General features: G+C 46.1%; 1 protein-coding gene across 10 annotated transcripts in view; it reads left to right on the top strand.

Moving 5' to 3' along the window:
• The window catches only part of MCF2L2 (MCF.2 cell line derived transforming sequence-like 2), a 261747-nt gene that overhangs the window by 222348 nt on the left and 17771 nt on the right, over positions 1–21628 (top strand). For 7 of the 10 annotated variants that reach the window (XM_059731182.1, XM_059731185.1, XM_059731181.1 and 4 more), the window contains 3 exons: positions 4263–4335; positions 13103–13212; positions 21302–21391. In XM_059731182.1, the coding sequence (XP_059587165.1) occupies positions 4263–4335; positions 13103–13212; positions 21302–21391 (273 nt within the window). The remainder of the gene's footprint in view (positions 1–4262; positions 4336–13102; positions 13213–21301; positions 21392–21628) is intronic. The other 3 variants (XM_019478439.2, XM_019478440.2, XM_019478441.2) reach the window with 1 other exon arrangement.

The raw sequence follows: 21628 nt of genomic DNA, 5'->3' as shown, positions 1-21628 counted from the left end.
GGTTAGGCTTTTCTGTTTCCCTTGGGACTCATTGGTTCACTGAACTTCAGAGAAGTCTGAGGGTTTGGGTTTGCTTTATTTTAGCCTTGGCCTATATTTATAACTAACTGGTTTTCATATTTTAATAAATGGTCTCGGATTGGCTTTATTTAAATGTCTTTGTTTCACTGAAACCTTTAGAACCGGCTTGAACTAGATCTCTTGTCAGCTAGGAGGACTTGGGAAAGTACAAAGGGAGGTCTTCTTATCCCCTTTTCGTAACTCTGACCTGTTAGTACTTTCCTCTAGTTTACGGTCTTCTCTGACAAGGCTGCTTTGTTTCTACAAATCATCTAAACATTTTAATAAAAATAGATCTATTATAGTAAAATAACATCGAATATATTTGGTTACACACTACTTCTAATATTGTAAGATAGATCCATAATATATTGTTTAATTATGTTTTGCTAAATGCGTTGGTGGCATTTCTTGGCTAAATTAATTGCTACATCAGCAAAAATTCACACTCGGATCACTCAAGCACAGGCTCTGTTTCTGAGCCACACTTTGCAGCTTGTCATTGCTACATAGGTTAAGCTTAGGCACAGAAGCATGGCTTACAGTGCCTGTGCTTTGGGTTTGGAGACTGCTATTCTTTCAGCTGTCTGCTGAATGACCTTCTTCGGTGAAGGGACGTAGTTACATTCACTACTCCGTGAGGTTTAACCCATCTTTATAATAGCATGAACTTATATATGGGTGTGTGTACACATGCAGTTATGGTTTCTGGGCACACTATTTGAACATGCACCCGGGACGGCAACATGTTGAGCTGGGTTGGAGCAGCCCCAGCTGGCAGGGGGTTCTGGGGTCAATCTTTCAGTCTGGAGCTGCTTCTTCTCAGCTCAGTGTGCTGCCGAGGGCTTGGCTGGGCACAAGGGTGCTCCAGTGTGAGGCTAGCTGGCAGGCAGCCCTTGCACTGAAGCATCCTTGTGCCCCAGCCAACTGCATCAGTTTCTACACGTGCACTGCTGCGCGTGTAAACTCCGCAGGAGGATAGTGCTTATATTTACAAGTACTAACCTGCTGGACATGTCTACACATGTATCGTGCACCTAAACTTAATGCACCTTTGCTTAAGGCTCATTAAGGTGACTTAAGTGCACATCTACATGTGGATGTGCTAAAAGGCATTAAATTTAGGTGCGAATACCTAAGTCGCATTAGCGCATGTGCAGATGTGCTAATGCGCATTAATGTATGTGTACATCCATTGATGCACACCACGTTAGTGCACATTAGCGCATCTACATGTGCACTGTGACTTGGCTATTAGTGCCTGAATTTGATACCGGCTTTATGCAGGTATCAAATTTAGGCTCACACAGCCTTAAATCACCATTTATTAAGATGCATTAAGGGTATGCACGTGTAGACATGCACCCTTAATGTGCCTTTAAAAATGGAGATTTTAAGCTAAGCCTGCTTAAAGGAGGCACGTGTAGACATGCCCGCTGAGAGGTTTTAGTTTACTGCAGCCTATTACAGCCACACATGTAGACACTGAGACATTTACTGTGGAGCTAATTAGGCAGCTCTGCAGTGCACATCTTGTGTAGATGCTATATGTGTCTGTGTATATATGTGCACACACACACGTGTGTATCTATCTACACGTGTGTAATATGTGTGTGTTTGTAGATATGTATTTATTACTTATTTTTAAATATTTTCATTAAACCTTGTGACTCTATGTAATGCAGATTGCACAATGAGATACTATTGGTTTCTCCCTGACAATCTGTCCTGTTTTATCTCCAATTCAACATGCCATAGCAACAGGATAAAATCAAGCAAAAAATAAAATGGGTAAGAAAAAGGATAGTTAGTTAAAAAAATAAATGGGGAAGAACTTCTTTTGCTGAAAAATGCAATTCGGTCAGATGCTTTGTGGCTGCAGCTGGCCCTGGTTGGCAGTCCTAGCTAATGCTACTTAGCCAAAAAAAAAAAAAAGCAGTGTCAGATCTCTGCACTGCAGTGAGAAGGCCAGTATGGGATGGCTTAGGTGACTGAAGAGCAGAGGGTGCACCTGACCCTGATCAACAGAGCAGCACTCGGACAACTAACTGGGTGTCCGTGGGGGGCATGCTGGGGTAGGGGGTACCAGCAATACTGGCAGCCTGGTACCCTTGCTCATTGTTGCACCATCCTTCTGGGTTGGAACAATAGCACACATCCGGGAACAACCTGGACAGTGTCACACAAGTGCCTACTCCGTTTCCACTGTGGAGTACCCATGATGAGGGCAGTGCATAATGGGGACTCCTTGTTTGCCCCACGCCTCACTCACTGATGGGGAGGATGCTTCTGCAGGGCCTTGCCAAAATGCAGCAGTGCCATCAGCAGCCAGGATGCTACATGGCTATTTAAGCCCATCCTGAGCATCGTGCCGCAGGAATTGCTCAAACTGCTTTGTCATCAGACGATGCAGGAGGTGTTGCCTAATGGCAATATGGAAGCGACTTTGACATGCTGGAGCAGAGAGAGGCGGTGATAACATTCTGGTTCAGAAAGCCCGGGGAAGCACAAGCAGGTGCCAGCCCCGATTTGTGACCCTGCCAGCTGCTCTTGAAGATGTCAAATGGCAACCTACAGCATGTCGGGAAAGCCACAGAGCTGCTCCATGTGGTTAATGAATGGGCAGCCTAGTATTTCCTTTGCTTTTCCTGTGGAAGGGAGAACTGGAAGGCCAGCAGACCCACTTCCAGGGGGAGGGTGACACCACAGGGGATTCTCTGGTTTGATTCGCCAAAGTGGAAATATTTTTAGTCTCGGCTCCGTGGATGAGCTCAGAAGTGAAAAGGAGTTTTGCAGGGAAGCTCTGAGAGGCTGGGTTGGGGAAGCCACGAGTGAGGCACGCAGGTTACCCATGTGATTGCCAGTAACACCCTTGTAGTACGTGACCCGTCAGATACTCTGTAAGTGCCACGGATCTTATAGAAAAGACAGGGTGACCACATGTAGGGGTTTTAAAAATAGGCATCACTGGCAGCATTTTGTGTATCGTGGTCCCTTCTCTCTGCCTGGAAAGCCAGGCGGCTTCATTCACTGCGAATCCCACTGTGTGGCACTCAGAGAGGGGGGAAAAAAGGATGCCTACACAATGCATTACTGAAACTCTAAAAATCTCCTAAGATAGCTTTCCCTTAGGCCGTGATCCCCTGAATTCAGTGCTCCCTCTGGCAAGATTCGGGACCAAAAAATAAAAGTTGTGTTCAGTGTTAATAAACTCTCATTTTTATTTTTCTAATGTCTCATTCCATGAGACATTCAACCTGTTTCTGGTCCGGGACTAGAGATTTTTCAACCTGTGGTTCACACCAGTGTAATCTGGGGAGAAAGGAGGACATTTTTTTCTCCCTCTGTCTAACAGTTTGTAATTGAAGCTGTTAGAAGCTGCCCAGGAGTTTAGGCTGCTGGCACTAACCAGTAGAGATGGGCAGAGGATAAGTGAGGGGACCAGAGGTATGAGATAAATAGGGTTTATCACTTAGATATCAAGGAATTCCTGCGTGACAAACACATGTCTTGGAGTACCATAGTGAGCACGGCGTGTTAACATGGCTTTTATTGCACATTTCATCCATCGATCTCTGTGTGCGTTACAGAGAAGGGTCCGAACAACTGTCCTTCTTTTGCAGATAAGGAAATTAAGACACAGAGCTTATGTGATTTGTGTGAGATGGCACAGGTCTGTGGCACAGATAGGAATAAAGCATCATTCCTGACTTCTAAAACACCTGCCTGATCCCTGGGCTTGCACTCCCTTCTAGGATCAAATGGGGTATGAAGTCAACAACAGTTCAGCCCAATCCATTCCCAAAGGGATTTTTTCTCCAGCACCCCCATGCACAAAAGACTTGGTGAAGAGTGGTCCTGTCTTGCCAGCCCAAGCCTGGCCCCAGGGCAGAAACTCTCTTGCAATCTGATTTACTAGTACGTTCCAAAGTCAACATTATCTCATGGCTTCCCTAACCCAGTAGTGAGACCAAGGCTCCCATAATGTGGTACCTTTCCTTTGACTTTGATGACTTTCATCTCAGCTGCACATGGGACCCCTCCCAGGTTTCAAGGGTGCTTGGTTCCAGGGATCTGGCTTGGAGCCTTCTTTACCTATGCAGAGAGCCCAGGCCCAGGTTTCCTTTCCATTGTCCTTTCTGTAGGTGCTGAAGGGAAATGACAAGTGCAATTTGGAGCTATTTTTTCTTTCTCTCTAACAGAAGCAAGCCAGCTACACCAAAGAATCACCGAGAGCGTTTACCATGCACCGATGAATTCCTCCAACATATCCAGGTAACTGAAGCCCCAAGCACGGTTTTTCATGGAGTGGAAGAGGGTGGAATAGGATCTCATTTAAGTGCCATAGAGGTGAACTAGAATTTAAGCCTTCTTGTTTTCAGCATCTTCAACCCATTTAGATGCAGATGGAGATTTGGGGCATGTACAACCTCAAATATATCAAAGCAAACCAAACACAAAAGACCAGAGTCTGGTTTTGTGCAAGAACCATCTGGCCGTCTGAATATTGCATGAGTTTAATCAGCACCAGGTTCAGGTGAAATTAGAACAAGATTCCCTGGCAGATTCATGGGCTTCAATGGGGCCTTCAGCAATGGTTTGTAAGGGAGCCTGGTGCTGGAAAGGTTTTGGGTGGATTCAGGATTCCTTGTAAGTATTTCCTGCAGCTCTTGATTGTTTTTAACATGATCAACCAAACCAGATGTTCTCTGGGGATATAACCAGGACTGCTAGCGCTCTGCAGAACCATGTCGGAGACTTTAAACAGATGCAATCTTTGTTAATGCTGCTCCTTGATTTTCCAAGACCTGGATGTATTCCAGAGACAGTGCTTTGTGTATGATTTATGCAGGATGAAGATCTTTGGGCAAAAACACCCTGGGGGGAACAAAGAAAAAAAAATTCAGGGAGAAGTGAAATGCAAGAGAAAAATGGACCAAACCATGCCAGAACTGTTCAAATGAGAGAGCTCTCAAGTTTTCAAAGCAGAAACACTAATCATAGTATAACAGGGAGGCGAGAGTTAATTCCAGCAATCACAGGCCCCAAATTAGACATTTTTAATTGAATTTTAATTCAATGAACATTTAATATGTTTTATTTTAACTCAAAACCAACTAAACTGGTTAGTGAGGGACCCCACTGAGTGGGGTCCCTCAAGGCGCTGTCCTTGGACCTATATTGTTCAACCTCTTCATTAATGATGTGGACATTGGAGTCAGAAGCAGACTGGCCAAGTTCGCTGATGACACCAAACTCTGGGGTAAAGCATCCACACCTGAGGACAGGAGGGCAATCCAGGCCAACCTTGACAGGCTCAGGAAATGGGCGGATGAGAACCTGATGGTGTTTAACACTGAAAAATACAAGGTTCTTCACCTTGGGAGGAAAAACCTGCAACATGCTTATAGGCTCAGCAGTGCTACGCTGGTTAGCACTACAGATGAAAGGGACTTGAGGGTCAGGATTGACCACAGGATGAACGTGAGCCTTCAGTGTGATGCTGCTGCTAGTAAAGCAAGCAAAACGCTAGTTTGCATTCATAGGTGCTTCTCAAGAAAATCCCAGGACGTCATTCTCCCCTTGTACTCGGCCTTGGTGAGGCTGCAGCTGGAGTACTCCGTCCAGTTTTTGGCTCCACAATTCAGAAAGGACGTGGAGAAGCTTGAGAGAGCACAGAGGAGAGCCACGCACATGATCAGAGGCCAGGGAAACAGACCTTATGACGAGAGGCTGAGAGCCCTGGGGCTCTTTAGCCTGGAAAAGCGCAGGCTCAGGGGTGATCTGATGGCCACCTATAAGTTTATGAGGAGTGACCACCAGGATCTGGGGGAACGTCTGTTCACCAGAACGCCCCAAGGGATGACGAGGTCAAACGGTTATAAACTCCTGCAAGATTGTTTCAGGCTGGACATAAGGAAGAACTTCTTTACTATCCGAGCCCCCAATGTCTGGAATAGCCTGCCGCTGGAGGTGGTTCAAGCACCTACTTTGAACGCCTTCAAGAGAAATCTGGATGTTTTTCTTGCTGGGATCCTATGACCCCAGCTGACTTCAGGGGGCTGGATTCGAAGATCTTCCAAGGTCCCTTCCAGCCCTAATGTCTATGAAATCTATAAACTGAAGTTTAAAGTAAGCAGCAGATTGTCCTGACTGCACAACGTGTCCTAGGGAAACAGGTCCAAGTGCTCTTGGTCCATGCAGTCACGGGAGACTGCTGGATTACAAGGTGTGAGCAGGAAGACAGTGGCAAGCTCCATGAAGAAGCAAACTGCCATCTGCCCCCACTAGGTTTCCTATCTAAGGACACTGTGGTCCTCACCAGGACATCGGTCAGATGGAAATAAAGGGATGGAGATTAGGGAAGAAAAAAACACTAAACCCCTAGACAGGAAGGCATAGATCCAGCCTTTCCCTAGGTCTATAGAAGTCCTTCAGTGGCTATTTCTCACCACTGGGTTTCATGGGCTTTTGTGGGTGGTGCCAGAGGCAGGGAGGGTGGCTTCAAGAGGAAGTCTCACTCCCTGGCACCCTCCCACATATAGTCCAGGCTGTGGCTATAACTCTATGACAAGACTGAACAGCTCTGTGATTGGGAAAGAAATGCTAGTTAATTCAGTATCAGCAGAAAAGCAACCAGTATTGCTTGTGTCTTGCCTGCGGTTTGAGGCTAATTAATGACTTCCATCCACGGAGCTCTTCTCCCCTGGAATTCTCATCATTAATATTGGAGCAGCGTTGGGTTCTCTACAGTAACGTGTGCACCTTTATTGCCCCATCGGTCTGCATGGAGGCATAGCTGAGGTTTGGAGGCAGTGCACCTGCTTTCATCTCTTTGCGTGCAGTCACACCGCTTAAGGGAGCAGGTCCAGGTGATAAGGCAAGGTGAGGCTGGCTCTGTGTGGAGGGGAGGCCAAGGGGAAGAGCAAGGTGCTGCATGTGGTAGTGCTGGTAACTTTGACAGCAGGTGCCCTGCAGGGGCCAAGGTGTAGGTGGCCCCTGGGATCCCTCCTGCTCTCTGCTTGTGGTACATTGTGGTGGAGGCCCACGGGTATTCAAAGGGTATGTCTGTTCAGCTTGCACTGGAGTGCCACTGAAGCACCCCCTTCCCAGTGCTCCTGTCCCAGGCATGCCAAAAATGGAAATAAGGAGGTGAAGCTGTTCCGTGGGCTTCACTCTCAAGCACACTGGAGATAGAAATCTTGAGAGTGGGTGTGAGAAGTGGTCTCAGAGCAAATTCACGGGCCCACTTCTGGGTTTGGTACATGCAAAGCAGGTGCTGCGAGACAATGGCAGAAACTCAGCACACTCCGGCTGCGGCTGCTGCGTGGGGCACGCTCAGGCTGTTACACACCGGTTGCACCACTCTGGTGCCCCCTCTAAATCAGCCGCCCGGGCTGGTGCCTCACTCTCCCACCCCTAGGTCCACTACTGGCCTGGCAGGCTTGAGGATCGTGCTTCCAAGAGTTCTGTGGAGCCAGTGAAGACATGCCCCACATTTTCTACACAGCAGTGGTTCCCAACCATTTTAGCCTCAAGGCCCATCTCATTAGACTTAGTGCCTCAGCCCACACCCCACCCCCCTCTAAAATGCCTACTCTTTGCTTTCGTTTGTTTTTTTGGCTACAGATAAAACACGACAGCAATCTTCTGTTGCAAAGAGCTCGAGCCACAGCAGGTCAGAATGTCAGGAACCCACAAGGTCAGAATGTTTTTGACCTTGTGGGTTCCTGTTTGAAATCCCTGGGTTTATCTTCTGCATCAGGTTTGCACACCAAAAATGCTAACGTTGCATAGCACCCTTAATAGGGTCTCGCAGCTAAATGTTTCCTAAATGCCCTGTGTAATAGGTAGGTGTTATGAGCTCCATTTGGTTATGAATCGCTCCTATAAGGTGTTAGGAGGTTTTTTGTGCCTTTTGGTGTGCTGGAGGGGCTAGTGTGGACCCTCTTGGACTTGATATGGATTACAAGGCTCCCTGAAGTGCAGGAGGTTGGGCTGTGAGACCCAGATGCGCCCTTCCAGTCCTATGCCTCTTAGGATTTCATTGGTAAGAGCTCTTCCCTTTGGGTCGCAGCAGCAACAAAAAGCCAGGGTACTCTGCTGACTTTCAGACGAGAAAGACAATTAATACCAGTGGTCTAGACATTTGGGATGATTACAGATTTCAGAACACTTTGCAAAAGCAGTGGTAGTTGCCTGAAGCCCATCTCTCTTCCTTTAGATTTTGCTGACCTAAATTCTTGATTTCTCAGCAGCTTCGATTTCTCCCCTAAATACTTGTGACCTCCTGTTGTCTATTGTTAAAGTGCAAAATACAGCAGGATTTTGCCTGCAAGGTAGCTGTATTTCAGTGACAGTGAAGTGATCCGTGTGTGTTCTTTCTGTATCTATTTAAGTCTATAAAACTGAAACTGGCTGCTGTGAACACACAACCTTTCATTTTCTGCAACCCATCAATGATTTATTCAGGCATCCAGGCATGCTCATCTGGAGTACACAGATAGATACCGTGTTTTTCTAGCATGCAACAACTATGATCTACACCTTGTTAAAAAAAAACAGAATAAAGAGGGGAAAAAAGGGAAATGCAGCAATTACTATATTTCCTATTTCCTCGCTTAAGGCACCCCTCCCCACCCCCCAATTTCCAGCAAATATATTATTTTTTTTGGAGAAAAGTGTGCAGTGTAGGTGAGAAAAATATGATATATAATCTGAGCACCACTTCTTTGAACTACTATTGTGATTTTCTTGGAGATGCAGTTTAGAAACTGCTCAAGTGTTTCCTTGGTATCATTCTCACTCTCATAAATCTTTACCCTCTTCCTGTATTGGCCTGCAGTTAGCCATTACGTGAGCAGAGCAAGAGAGGAACTGTGAAACAATGGAAAAATTACCAGTATGGTTTGGCTTCTTCCCTTGTTTAGCTCAAAAGGAATGTCTACATTTTGTTTCTGACATCTAGCTGCAAAAGCAGATACACGTCTCTTCAAGGGAAAGCCTATAAACCTTGGCTGATGTTCCAAAGCAAGCAGGTCAGATGGTCAGAAATAACAACTGGTGAAGCTCAAAAAGCCCAGTGATTTAAGAAATAAACGCACTCTATCACTCTTACACATTGGAAAGATTAAATATCACGGTGTCCTTTTTTCTGTCACCCACGCAGTCTTTTCCGGTGTTGCAATGAAAGTGTCTGTCACTGCAAGCAACATAACTCCTGGAACATATTAATTATGAGGAACCCAGGTTAAAATGTTTCCGTGGATGAAATAATTCCCAATTACAACCTTGTGGATCCCGCGAAACACAGTAGTTTTAGAGACCTTTGGATTTTTGTGCTAAAGGGCCTAGTTTGTTATAAGGCATTTATGGGGCTTTGTGGCTTATGATGAGTAGAGGGATTCTCAAGGCACTTTCTCGACATCTGTGTATTGTTTCCTAAATGCCCTGTGTAATAGGTAGGTGTTATCAGCTCCATTTTAAATAGGCATGTGAGCTTGCTACTAGGCATCTTAGGACTTCAAAATTTTCAAAGCAAAATTAACCCCGTTAGCTGTAGTTAAACTGGACGTGGGGCAGTCCCTGACAATGCAGTGTTATTTGAGACGCATTATCAGAGAGCAGAAGCCATTAGAAACCAAGGACTTGGATGCAAGAAGCTGTGACATATGGCTGGTCATCCAAGACCTAATTTCTGGAGCCAAACCTACCTATTCCCCAAGGAGTAGCAAGCCATGGGCCTCCTCTGTAATCCAGCTCCTAGAAGGACGAGTAGAAAACCCTGGAAGGAATCTCACAGGTATTTCATCTTTCCAGTTCCCCCTTGTGCATTTGTCATGGAAATGGGGTAAGCTATCCACATCATATCCCTCTCTATACAGATCAAGGGCATCACCTGGTAGCATGTGTTAGGGCAGGGAGTGGTTTAGATCAGCCTGACCCATTATATACACAGCTTTTCCGGTACATGCAGTGCTTAAAAACCAGGTCCTTGTCCTTTGTTTCCTGAGGGGAGTCTTCCACATCTAATAATACTAATAAGCAACACTTAGCACTTACGTAGGCTTCACAACTTCTGAATACCATACTCCCATCAGTTAATCTCTTATACCACCCATATGAGCAAGTAGTATACCTAGGGTAGGTGGAAAACTATTATTAGCCCTGGACATCTGGCAACCCTTCACCTACATCACCAGCTGCCAGATATTCAGCTACCGCCTTCCTCTTTTGTAAAGGAAGTTGTCTTCAGCAGACCGAGGCTCTTAACTTCTCTGGCAAACAGGGCAGATGGTCAAAAATAACAATTGCTGAGTCTCAAAAAGCCCAGTGATTCAAGAAATAAACTTACTTCATCGCAGGGGATGGTGCTAGCACATGATTTTTCTTCTTGAAGTGCACACACTGCTGCTTTTTTACAGATTTTTATACCCTCAGTTCAGCTGCTTCAAAGCATTCTCAATAGTGTAAATCATTGTCTTTTCTCTTGATAAGGGGTTATCTGGTTTGGAACATCTCAAGAAACTGACTGAGAATCAGGAAACACATACGGTTAAGGAGTACCCAGACACTTGGGAGCCAGCTTGAAATTCCTATGGATAGCAGATATACTGATGGGATATCTCATGGTTTCTTCAGAAACAATAGATAGCTTGCAGCATCAGGATTTTGGATTTTTACTTGTTATGAACAAGCCTCAGCTTAGCATGACTTCCAGATCTTACTACAGTTTTTTAACAGACTTAAGGCAATTATTGGAGTGTTCGTAACCTTTGGGCAGGAGGACTTCCACCACTCATCTTGGGAAAAGTATGTCAACACCTATGATTAGGGCTCCAATGGGCTGGACGCTGTGATGAACCCTTTACCATTGTTCAAATGTTGCCCATACCCCCTCGGACTTGGTCTCTTGCCTCAGCATTCCCTAACCTGGCAACCGAGTTTTAGTCAATCAAGTTTAAATAGGCCTCCCATACTGGGACTGGGGAATGTACGGCCCGAGATGACTATTAAACTTAGAGGTGTGTGTGTGTCTGGGGGGGAAAAGTCCTTTGTAAATCCAGATTAGAACTGGTCTGATAAATGCTGAGCTGGGTGTGTGTGAACATGGGTTGATTAGCATTTGGAGCACAGATTCCCCATCATGCAGTGCTCCCCTGCTTCTCTGATCCCAGAATTCACTGCAGTCTCTGCTTCAGGCTTTCTGTTCTCCATCTCTCATGTAAATGAATGGTCATCTGGTTCCATCTTGGATGCAAATGAGACCTAGGGCAGTTGTTTCACTCGTCACCGTTATCTGGAGGGTCTTAGGTGCGTCTCCCACTGCATCTTAATCAGTTTCGTTCATGTAGGGGGGGGGAGGGGGAATTCTTTTTGAGTCAGACAGACTGCATCCTGTGCCAGGGTTGCCAAGAACACACAGCTGAGACATAACACTGGCATGTAGCCAGCATGGGCTGTGTGATCATTTCCTCTTCCTGCTGCCCCCTGAGGTTGCTGGGATTCGCAGTCCACAGTCACAGCAGCTGGACCCTGCAGGGCTGCTCATCGCTTCCTCTTCCTGCTTCCAGGTATGTCTGGGATGTGTAGTCCACAATCGCTGCCAGCACTAAGCCAGCAGGGCAGGGCGGCTCCATACTCAGGGGAAGGGAAGTTTATCCCTCCTTCCTGGCCCTAGACCCCAGCAGGGGTTTGCCTGGGAGGCCAGTGAGCCAGCCCTCACTTCCCTGGCTAGGGAGCAGAGGGATGGAGCCAGCCCTGCTCTCTGGAGCAGACAGTATAGCCCAACCCAGGGCTGGAAAATATTGGGATGCTGGGGGACTCAGATTTAACTTAAAGCAGGAAGCGGTCTAGGACAGAAGTTTCATAAACCGGTTTAACCTAAATCAGTGAAGTCCAATACTACATTGAACCAAGTTCATCTTAAACCAGTTTCAGTCATTTTGAAACTGGTTTATGTGCACCGAACTTGTATTCTGTTACAGGTTTAAACCAGTTTCTGATCACTTAAGCCAGTTTATGTGTAACTTCTGTCCCTAACCCAAGAGGGAAGCTACCAAAGAGTGTGCACGCTGGTGTGGTTCCTAGCAGATCCATACGACTGCCCTTAATCAGTCGTGTTGGCACGGTGCCTTGAGCTGCACAGCTTCTAACGAGACTGTGGCAGCTGGCGGAAGGTGCCAGCATGCCTTACACATCTTCTGCCAGCTGCTGGGCAGTGCCAGAAGTTTTTTGGTCAGAAATGAGAAAGAAGGGTTTCTTCTGCTCCACAGTAGCTTGGGGTGTGGACATGCACACGGTGTTGCTAGCAGAACTACATGGTGTAGACCAGGCCTTACTCTGGTAGCTGGTGTTTAGCTTTGTGCTCAGATCAGTGCAGTTCAATGGTATCAGAATCTCCTGAGTTTCTGGGTTCGAAACTTTGGTCCAAAATGTTGGAACTCACACAAGTTGGTGGTCTTATATCGACACCCTGTTGTGCCAGAACCTGGTGCAAACTCTTCTGTTTCTGACCCCCCCCCCTAAAATGGGCCCTCTCCTGCTTGGGATCTGACAGGGAACCACAAATATGTTGGTGGGTTTGGAGGTTGGTATCTGTATCCAAATTAAACCATTTTCCCCAAATTTGAGTGGGTTGAGATTTTTGGTTCTCACCTTGATCCATCTCTGGTTCCAGACAACTGGTGATAGTCTAAGCAGTTGAGGTCAGTGTTCGTATTGGTTGTAGGAGAAAAATGGAATGGAATTGGCATTTACACCACGGCCAGAATCCTACTGGGGCCAGTTTGCAAACAAAAAAGTTAAAAAGTCATTTTTTGGGTTCACGCAGCCACCTTCCTGCCCTCAAGCTGTGAAATTTAAATATTGTTGCGGGGGGGGGGGGGGGGGGGTGTTCAACTAACAAACCAGTTCTCTAAGTGTAGGTCAATAATTATGAGAGATTTTGTAAATTTAGTATGTTTTGGGCTCAGAAGTTATTAATGCAAAAGTTACTTTAGTTACTGGTTGACAACCTAACCACTGTTTCTTTTGTTCAAAGGTTTAGCAGGAAGTCGTCGAGTTTATACGAAAACAAATCTGAGACATCAAGCCTGGAGATGTCCAACAACAGGAACAGGAACTCCAGTCCCAGCACCAGACAAAAGAGAGGTAGGAGTTAGAGGTAGCAAGGAACGTGACCCCCCAGCGGGTGATTTTTGTATCCTTGCAGTACTAGCCATGAAATGTGACCTGGGTTCCTTCCAAGGGACGTTGTTCAAAGGATTCAAGCACACCATTCAAATCATGCTTTTACAAAATGTCTGAGCAATACAGCTCATTTCACTGTGATTTATTTTTCGTACCAATGAAGGCAGTTTGTTGGTTGGTTGAAAATGCAGCCTCCTGAATTTGTGACCTGCATAATGGGGTGTGACTTCTGTGCCTGAGAAGTGTAACATAAATCTGTCCATAAACACTGGCAAAACCGACTCCTCTATTCGTGGCGTTGAGAGTGAATGCAAAATGGAAACAAACGGCATGGATTGCATTTAGATTTTTTTAAAGTCTCTGCTTCTGTGATCTACGGGGCTAGCTAGCAATAGGACGTCCTTTCTTGAAAAGATGATTTTGTTTTTACTTGACTGTGTCCTTTTTGTCTGTGTTGGATATCAGCCATGTTTAATTTAAAAAATGTTTAATGACTTTTAACAAATGGCTTTGTTTTATTTCAAAGGGATGCTTTTTATCGCTCGCTCGCTCGCTCTCTCAGCAACATGTGTGGTCACTTGGACGTTCCTTGTATTTATCATAGAGAAGTACAGCAGATATATTTTATTCAGTGCAGGGCAAAGTAAACTTCACGAAATAAACCACTGATTCTTATGCCAGGAAGTCTGCTGGCAGCAATCCAACAGGAAGCCACTGTCAGACAGAGCGTCCTCCTAAATATACATTTGTTTTAGGAATTAAAGGGAGGTAAATTTGAATAATAACCGAAAAAGAGCAACACATCCGAGTTTTATTTTCCCTAATGAAAACTGGCTTTCTACCAAAACAAAAAGCTTTGCAAAAAAATGCTGATTTTGGTCAAACGTTTATTCTGGATTTTTCATGAAAAAAAAAAATTAAGTTCCTGAAATTTTCAATGTGAAAAGGTTTTAGTGAAAAAAAGATCTTTTTCCTGATAAAACATTGTGTTTTTTTCCCCATGAAAATTCTTCTAAAAACTCTCATAAGATGTTGGTTGAAAATCTTTTTTTTCCCTGTTTCTGGTTGAAATGTAATAATAATTTCCTCCAAAAACATTGTAATTTTGTAATTTTGCATTCAGCTCTGTTTCTAGCTGAATCGAGCTGCTTTCTCAGAATTTCCCAAGTTAGTCATCTTAGTTTCTGGCCTGGTAAGCACCTCCCACTGATGTTAACTGGAGTGAAAGGTGTTTTGTGTGTTCGAACCCTACGGGTGAATCTCAGTTCTTCCATCTACCAATGAGTCCGTCATAGAGCTCCTGGTGGGAGCACGTCTCCTCACTTCAATCGGGAGCCCTGTCTTGGTACCCCAGTCCTTTCCATGTCCATGAAAGCTATTGGAGAGATGAGCAGTGAGTCCATCTTTGTAGGAGCCCAAGTTGGATCTGTGGGCTTCATTACTGGATAGTTAGCCCATGAGAGAGGGAAAAAAGGACACCTTCAGCTTTTCAGAATGGAAACAGGTAACTATTCTCATCACTTGAAATTCAGAGCTAGGCAGAGGGCCAGCAAAGAGCCCATGTACCACTCAAAAGTCCTACTTGCATCCTACGTTGAGGATCTACGTGAGCCTTAACTTGGTACATAGCATGGGACTCTCTGCTGGCCCACGGCAAAATGTCACCATTGCATATATGTGCAGTGACAGCCTATGCCAGGGCTCCTGGCATCGAGCACCAGGTGATGCTGCTAGATCAGGCAGGTTATATTGGTATGCTACAGGCAGTTGGCTACTAGGTTAAACAGTGTCTCGTCTCTGCCACATGCCGACTCCAGCCTTCAATTTTACATCAAGTCAGTCTGAAATGATTTTCAGGTGTGGTTACTTCCTTCGGGTGTTATGGAACAAAAACAACAACCGTGATTACTGGCAGTTATTATTTTAACTTCCTCACTCTTACAGATTTCTAAGAACTGCTCATTAGAATTAGGGCCTGTGATGAGAAGTCATCTGCATGTAGCGTAGCATTATGCCTGGACCGGACTTTTAAATTGATTTAATCCACATGGAAGCTGGCTTACTGCAGTTTTTGCCTGCAGGAAAAAATGAAAGCTTCATGGCAGTTCAAGGTGTTGTGCTGTGCGGTAGGTCCAACTTGTAACCGGTGCATGGCACTGAGAAGCGAAGTGGGAGCTTGCAGTCAAAAAGCCCTAATGTGCATCTCAGCACATGATATAACACATAGTTAAGGGCTTCATTTCTTTTTTCCCCTCTGTCCAGCTGAATTAAAACTTCATTGAGGTGAAAACCCACCATTTTTATTTTTTTTTTAAATGTGTCTTAGCATGTGGTCCTGAAGGCCTCTTGTGAACAAATTTGCTTGGCTTTTAAATAAGTGGACTGCAAAGGGACCTTAATTTCCAAGTTCTGGGCATCTTTATAACCTGATCCTTTTGCATTCCTTGAGAGAGTCCTTTCAAAGTACACGCGGGATTATGGATCGTCTCTGTTGCCTAACCGCTCGTCTGCCAAACAGGAAGTGATGGGATGCGCTTTTTTGGAACCACAGTCTATCTGTCCGTCACGTGTCAGTCTGGATATTAGTTGGATTCATTGTCTCTCCATGTTTCCCTTGTATTTCAGGTCTTCATGTGTGTCTCCTTAGTGGTAATCACCTTGGCAGCATGTGAAGCATTGTGTGTTGGCTCAGAGGCAGGAGAACTGGCTCCTGTGGCTTCTGCTCCTTGTTCTGCCGTATACTTCCCTTTGCGACCTGCCCGTTTTAGGGGGCAGGTGTGAAATTTGGCAGCTGTGTTTTGGGGTCAGGTCCATCCCTTTCATTATTATAGATGTGGGTAACTGGGCGTCTGCTCTTTTTGGAAGCCCAGGGTCACGGGATCCAGCCCCAACTACGACTTTTTGCTGCCACTGTAATTGTCAGGGAGCACGGGTGACTGGTATGAGAGTTTGATGGGTATGTCAATACATACACCCCCACCAATCAAGTAACACAGTGGCAGAGTATCATTGTAAGCCAGCCAAATAGCATGGAGGCTGTTGGAAAGACTCCAGCAGGTAAGGCTTAAATCACACCAAGCTCAGTGTTGATACCAAAGCGATGAATCAGTGCACGAAGGCTACAGACACTCCCATACTAGAAAGCTTCATCTCTTGTTTCTCACTGGAGCCATGGGCTACCCATTAAGAGCACAGTGATGCTTTTTCATGGCAGAAGGCACCAGATCTTCTTTTTTTTTTTAAGTTAGCTTGCTACTGACCTGCCTTTTCCTTTGAGACTAGCTGCATCCCCTCATTTTTATTTATTTATTTATTTATTTTTGGTTTTATGCTCCATCGAAACTCGGTGAGCCAAAGTCTTCCCAGGTAGCACGCCGTCAGCCTGTCCTGGGATCTACTTGGCTCAGCTATTTAACTTCCCTGGCTGCGTATCACCATTTTAATCGATTAACTGTTGCACAGGCTTGAACGTAACCCAAAGGATTTGTTTTGTCATCCCGCGCTAGCCTCTCCTTTCCCATAACCTGGGAGGTTGACCCTTCCTTCCTTATCTCTTTTTCCCTTTCCATCTCTCTCCTAGCTGATGCTTCTACCAGCCTTAACCTTGAGCACACAGCTCTCGCTAGAAAGCGATTCACATTACAAGGTCTTTCCAACCGCCGAGCTCCGCCCAAAGGTAAAATTGCCACATGCAGCATTTGGTCTCTGGCTGTCTATGTCCTGCCTGCAATCCCATGATGTTCTCTCCATCTCATTGTGCCATCCATCACTGCCTCCTACAGTGCTGCTGCATCCCATCAAAGCACACTTGTCCGATACACGCACACGTTGCACTTCTCAAAGACTCTTCCACAAAAAGGCCTCGTTGGGAGTATCAACAAAGGGGTGGTTGAGGATGACACTTAGGCAAGTATGACTAACTAGGTCTGCAATAGTGAATTTTTTTTTTCTTTTTGTCTTTCTGAAGTTCACAGCTGTAAAAGAATCCATTAAGCCAGACACACTTGCACGCACACACAACTAAAATAATCCTTCTTTGGTAGTGTATTGAGTGGGTGGAGAGGGGGAAGTCCAGTTACTGTGCACCATGCTGCCTTCTGACTTGATATGCTAAATTGTTCAATTTTTTAGGCATCACTTGGGTTGAAGGAGAAGCTTTGCTCAGAGACTGAGAAAATTTGGGGTGGTTCACTCAGGGAACTGTCATCAGGAGGTGTGCAGCTTAGTCCATGTTACCTGACTTAATCAGGTCATTTCTCTGTGGGCCTCCTTCTCTTCCTCCATACAAGGGGGTGTTGTGAGTCTTAACGCACGAGTGCTTGGGAAAACTGTAAGATCTGAGGATAGAAGGCGCTATCTTAGGATTGCTATGTCAGCAGGAGACCTTGGGAGGAAAAGAAGAGCAATATACAGGGAAGAAAATGAGCAATGAAGTCTGTGAGCAGTTGTCTGCCATGACTGTGTAATTCTGTTTTCTTTTGCTTCATACGTGATGTTTTCTTTCTAGGTCCACCTTGTGGTCAGAGGTGAGGTGAGGGGTAATGGAGGATTATTACCATCAGGACAGGAGAGATGTTGAGGAATAGACACCAAGGGGAAGGACTGCATTTAAAGCAGGGATGGGCAATTATTTTAGGCGGAGGGCCACTTACTGAGTTTTGGCAAGCCATCGAGGGCCGCATGACAGGCAGCCAGGGGCAGATAAATATTAATTTTCTAAATTTTGTAGGGGCCCCGCGGGCCAGATAGAATGGCCTGGTGGGCTGCATCTTGCCCACCCCGATTTAAAGTGTGTCAGAGTAGAAGAGACCTCACCAAGAACCGAAGCAACCTCCTAGCTTTGATGCGGGGCCAAAGCAGCAGGAGAGGCAGAGTGCAGGCCACAGAGCCCAGTTCTGGACTTTTGGGGCAGGAAGGATGGTGGTTTGGAGACCTCAAGAAGCTGGCCGCATGTGTAGAGCGTGTGACTCCATTGCAACAGCTGTGCTGGCTGGGTACATAATGTCTTCTGGGAGGCACTGGCTGTTAAAGGGCACATCACCATGTATTTATCCTTGGCTACCAGGTAGTAGCCAAAGACTTTTGTCACTTGGAGAGCTGGCATTGCTCTGGCTGCAGAGCGAGGGCGACCTGCTGCCCATGGGAGTGGGGAGTGTGGATGCCCAGTTCTGCCAGCAAAACCATGCAGTGCAGACTGGACCTCATCCTTTGAGAGATCCTTCTTCTCTTCCTGCCCTGAGACTCCTGTGTTTTGGGCAGAGCCGTGGAGCCAGACTCCCTGTACAACAGTGCTATCCTGGGGGAGCACATGCATTATTAGGCCCTTGCCCCTTGGAAGTGCATAGAGCTCTTAACTTCCACTGGGTGCATCTACACGAGACGCTAAAGGCACAGTGGACTAATTCTACTGCTCATTAGCATGGCAGGCAAAAACCGTGCTAATGCACAGTAGGATTACTGCACTGCACATTAGCATCACAAAAAAGCATGCACCAGTGCTACTGTGCAGCAGCACTGATTATGACACATTAAGTTTAGTATCTGTTACTACTGGGCATTTATACACATACATTTGTCTGCTCTGATGTGACGGATCTCCAGCGTGTTAATTTGTTATGATTAATGACAGATGCTAATTGTGCGATTAATCACATGTGAGCTGCGTCGCATGCATTTGTATAAATGGTGAATGCACATCAGCGCTAGGACAACGGCGGTGGTACACTTTTGAGCTAAAACACCTTTGTTGTGTTTTAATTCAGAAGCGCTCTGCCGCCATTTTCTCAGCTTTTAAAAGTGCCCGGTGCTGTGGCACAAGCACATGTACAAATGCCCACAGGTACAAAACTTATTGCACCATAATAACGGTGCGTTAATGAACATGTAGACGCTTCCACTGACTTGCGACATCAGGTTCTTACCTGATCATTTGACGGAGATGAAGTACACGCATCATGCGGGTGCTTGCAGCTTTCAGTGTGTTGGTCTGTTCAGTGATAGTCACTCATTTTGATTTTGGGCTGGCATGGAAGAAAGCCAAGGTGGTGACTGCAATATATGTAGGATGTGAGGAGGTCCGACTGACTGCTGCCAGCACCCTGTGTAGCAATGACTTCTAACTGCACTACCACTGTCAAGAAGGGCTCATCATGAGCTGCAAAGGAGAAGTTTGAGCTAGGACAGTGACAAGGTTAGATTGGAGCAGCCATTCCTGCACAGACACCTTTGCTGAACTCACACCATGAACGCAGGTCCTGGATAGAAGACTCCTATTTAAGACCAAATAGTTATTTTAGCCTTGACCTCTTTCTCCAGTTCAAAACTCCCAGGGAAGTCAATGACTGTCCTGATCTTTTAAAGTCATCTGGTATGTGTCCAAAATGGGGTGCTGCATTTGGGTGAGAAAAACAACATCCTATACTCGATCCATGACCTGGAAAAAGGAAATACTAAAGAAGAACTACAATGAGAAAAAGATGTCACCTTTGTGCCATAACAATTTTTATGGTGGCACAAAGCAAAAGTAAATAGATGCCCATGCCCTTTGCCGCAACACAAGTGCCTTTGCTTGTGGTTGCAACAAAAGATAGTAATAATTCATGCTGCATTATCACGGCAGACGTCTATTTGTTCTTTGGCAAGAGAGCATGGGCAGCCTGCGGCTGCCTGCACCCTTCAGCTGCCCCAGGCAGGTGCTTCTGGAGCTTGAGGGGCCAAAACCAGCATCTCATAAATTCCCACAATGCCTGGGAGTGCCTGGACAGCTTTCCCCTCTTGCAGAGATGCACCCCTAAGATTTCCCCAGGTGCATCTCTGTATGAGGGGAACCTCGGCTTTTCCTGCTTACAGAGGAGCGCCCTGGAGATTCCCAAGGGTGCACCTCTGTAAGCAGGGAGCACATTGCCTCTTGTCCTGCATACGATCAAGAGGCAGGACAATAAGCAACATGCATTTCATCCGATGAAGCAGACATCCAGGCACAGCTGGTCTGCTTCATTTGGCAACATCTATTTATTCCCTATTTATAGACCATAGTTGAGAAGTGGGAATTTGAATGACCGTTCCTGATTCTGCTCTCAGGTGCAGCAGTGTAAGCATGGAGTAACTCCAGCACAATCGTGTGTTGTAACTGTCAGCAGCTCTCAGCCTGTTCTTTATGCTAAAAGCTTGAGCTCAAAATCTTTGCACCAGCAAAGTCCAAAGATGCACCTGAAACACACACCAGCAAATAAGTTTTCACACCGAAGTCGGTGGGACCACGGCTCCAAGTAGATTTACCCACACGCCAGTTTGCGGAGTGGAGCATGTCTGAGGATCCTTTGCATGTGTGAAATGTCACCTGCCTTGTGGCACTGTCCAGATGCACATCTGGAATTAGTCCAGATGTATCTGTCATCGCATGTAGAGCTACTAGTCTGGGGTAAGCGGGGGCAGCTCACAACGACGTCGCTGCAAGTTGTGTCTTTATATTAGAATGGAGATACCAAAGGGACCACATTTGAGCTGGTGCAGTCGATACAGGCAGAAAAGCCTTATTGCCTGCAATGGATCCACTTTGATTTACAACTGCTGAGGTTCTTGGCCCAGATTTTTAGGAGCATGACGTCAGCTCACTCCTGAGAAGTACAGTCTAGGCCCTTGCCCCTCGGTCTTTGTATTTTGGGTGCATCTCAACTCGGAGGAAACGGTTCCAGTATTTTTTCTTTCCACGTAACCCATCAGTCAGTCTGCCTCATGTAACTGCCACGCTCATCTGTGTTTTGCAGTCGTACGAACACTAGGTTAACACTAAAGCTTTACCTGACATTGGGTTCCCTCCTGCAGGGCCAAGGTTGGTATCACTGCAACTGCTTTAAAATACGTTTTTTCTGTGCGTTTCGTTTGCCAGTATATCTGTTCCCCAGCACTTCTAAGGGGAGCAACTTAGTGGGGAGGGTTTGGGGTGGAGGGGTTACCCTTTCTCAAATCCTGCTTTGCTTGGGACCTATATACCTTCCTCTGCTTCCTAAGCTCTAACCCTGCCATGCGCTGCATGTGTCTGTCCTCCCAGATGCAGAAGCTAAGGAGAGAGAAGTCACCCGCCGCTTTTCCCTAGCCTCCTCCATCAACACCACAGTTAACACATCTGCTCTGACCAAAGGTACCGTCACCCCACCTGTGCAGTTCCCCTCTTCCTTCCCCAAGCTGAGCAGGGACTGTTGGGTGTCTCCCGCTCCCGTTGAAAGAATAAGTCTGCTCCTGAGGCTCAGGTTTTAGAACTGGAGAGGGGTTTGACAAATGAGCCAGAGCATGTAATCCAGAGGCCGGCAATCTCTTCAAGTCACAGGCCAGAACAACCCAGCTCCAGCCCAGAACGGCTGGGTGGCTTTGGCATCAC

This window comes from Alligator mississippiensis, chromosome 7 (genome assembly GCF_030867095.1).
Source record: "Alligator mississippiensis isolate rAllMis1 chromosome 7, rAllMis1, whole genome shotgun sequence".
NCBI classification, from domain to species: Eukaryota; Metazoa; Chordata; order Crocodylia; family Alligatoridae; genus Alligator; species Alligator mississippiensis.
Note: the sequence above shows the minus strand (reverse complement) of the source record. Positions and strands in the feature narration are given on the sequence as shown.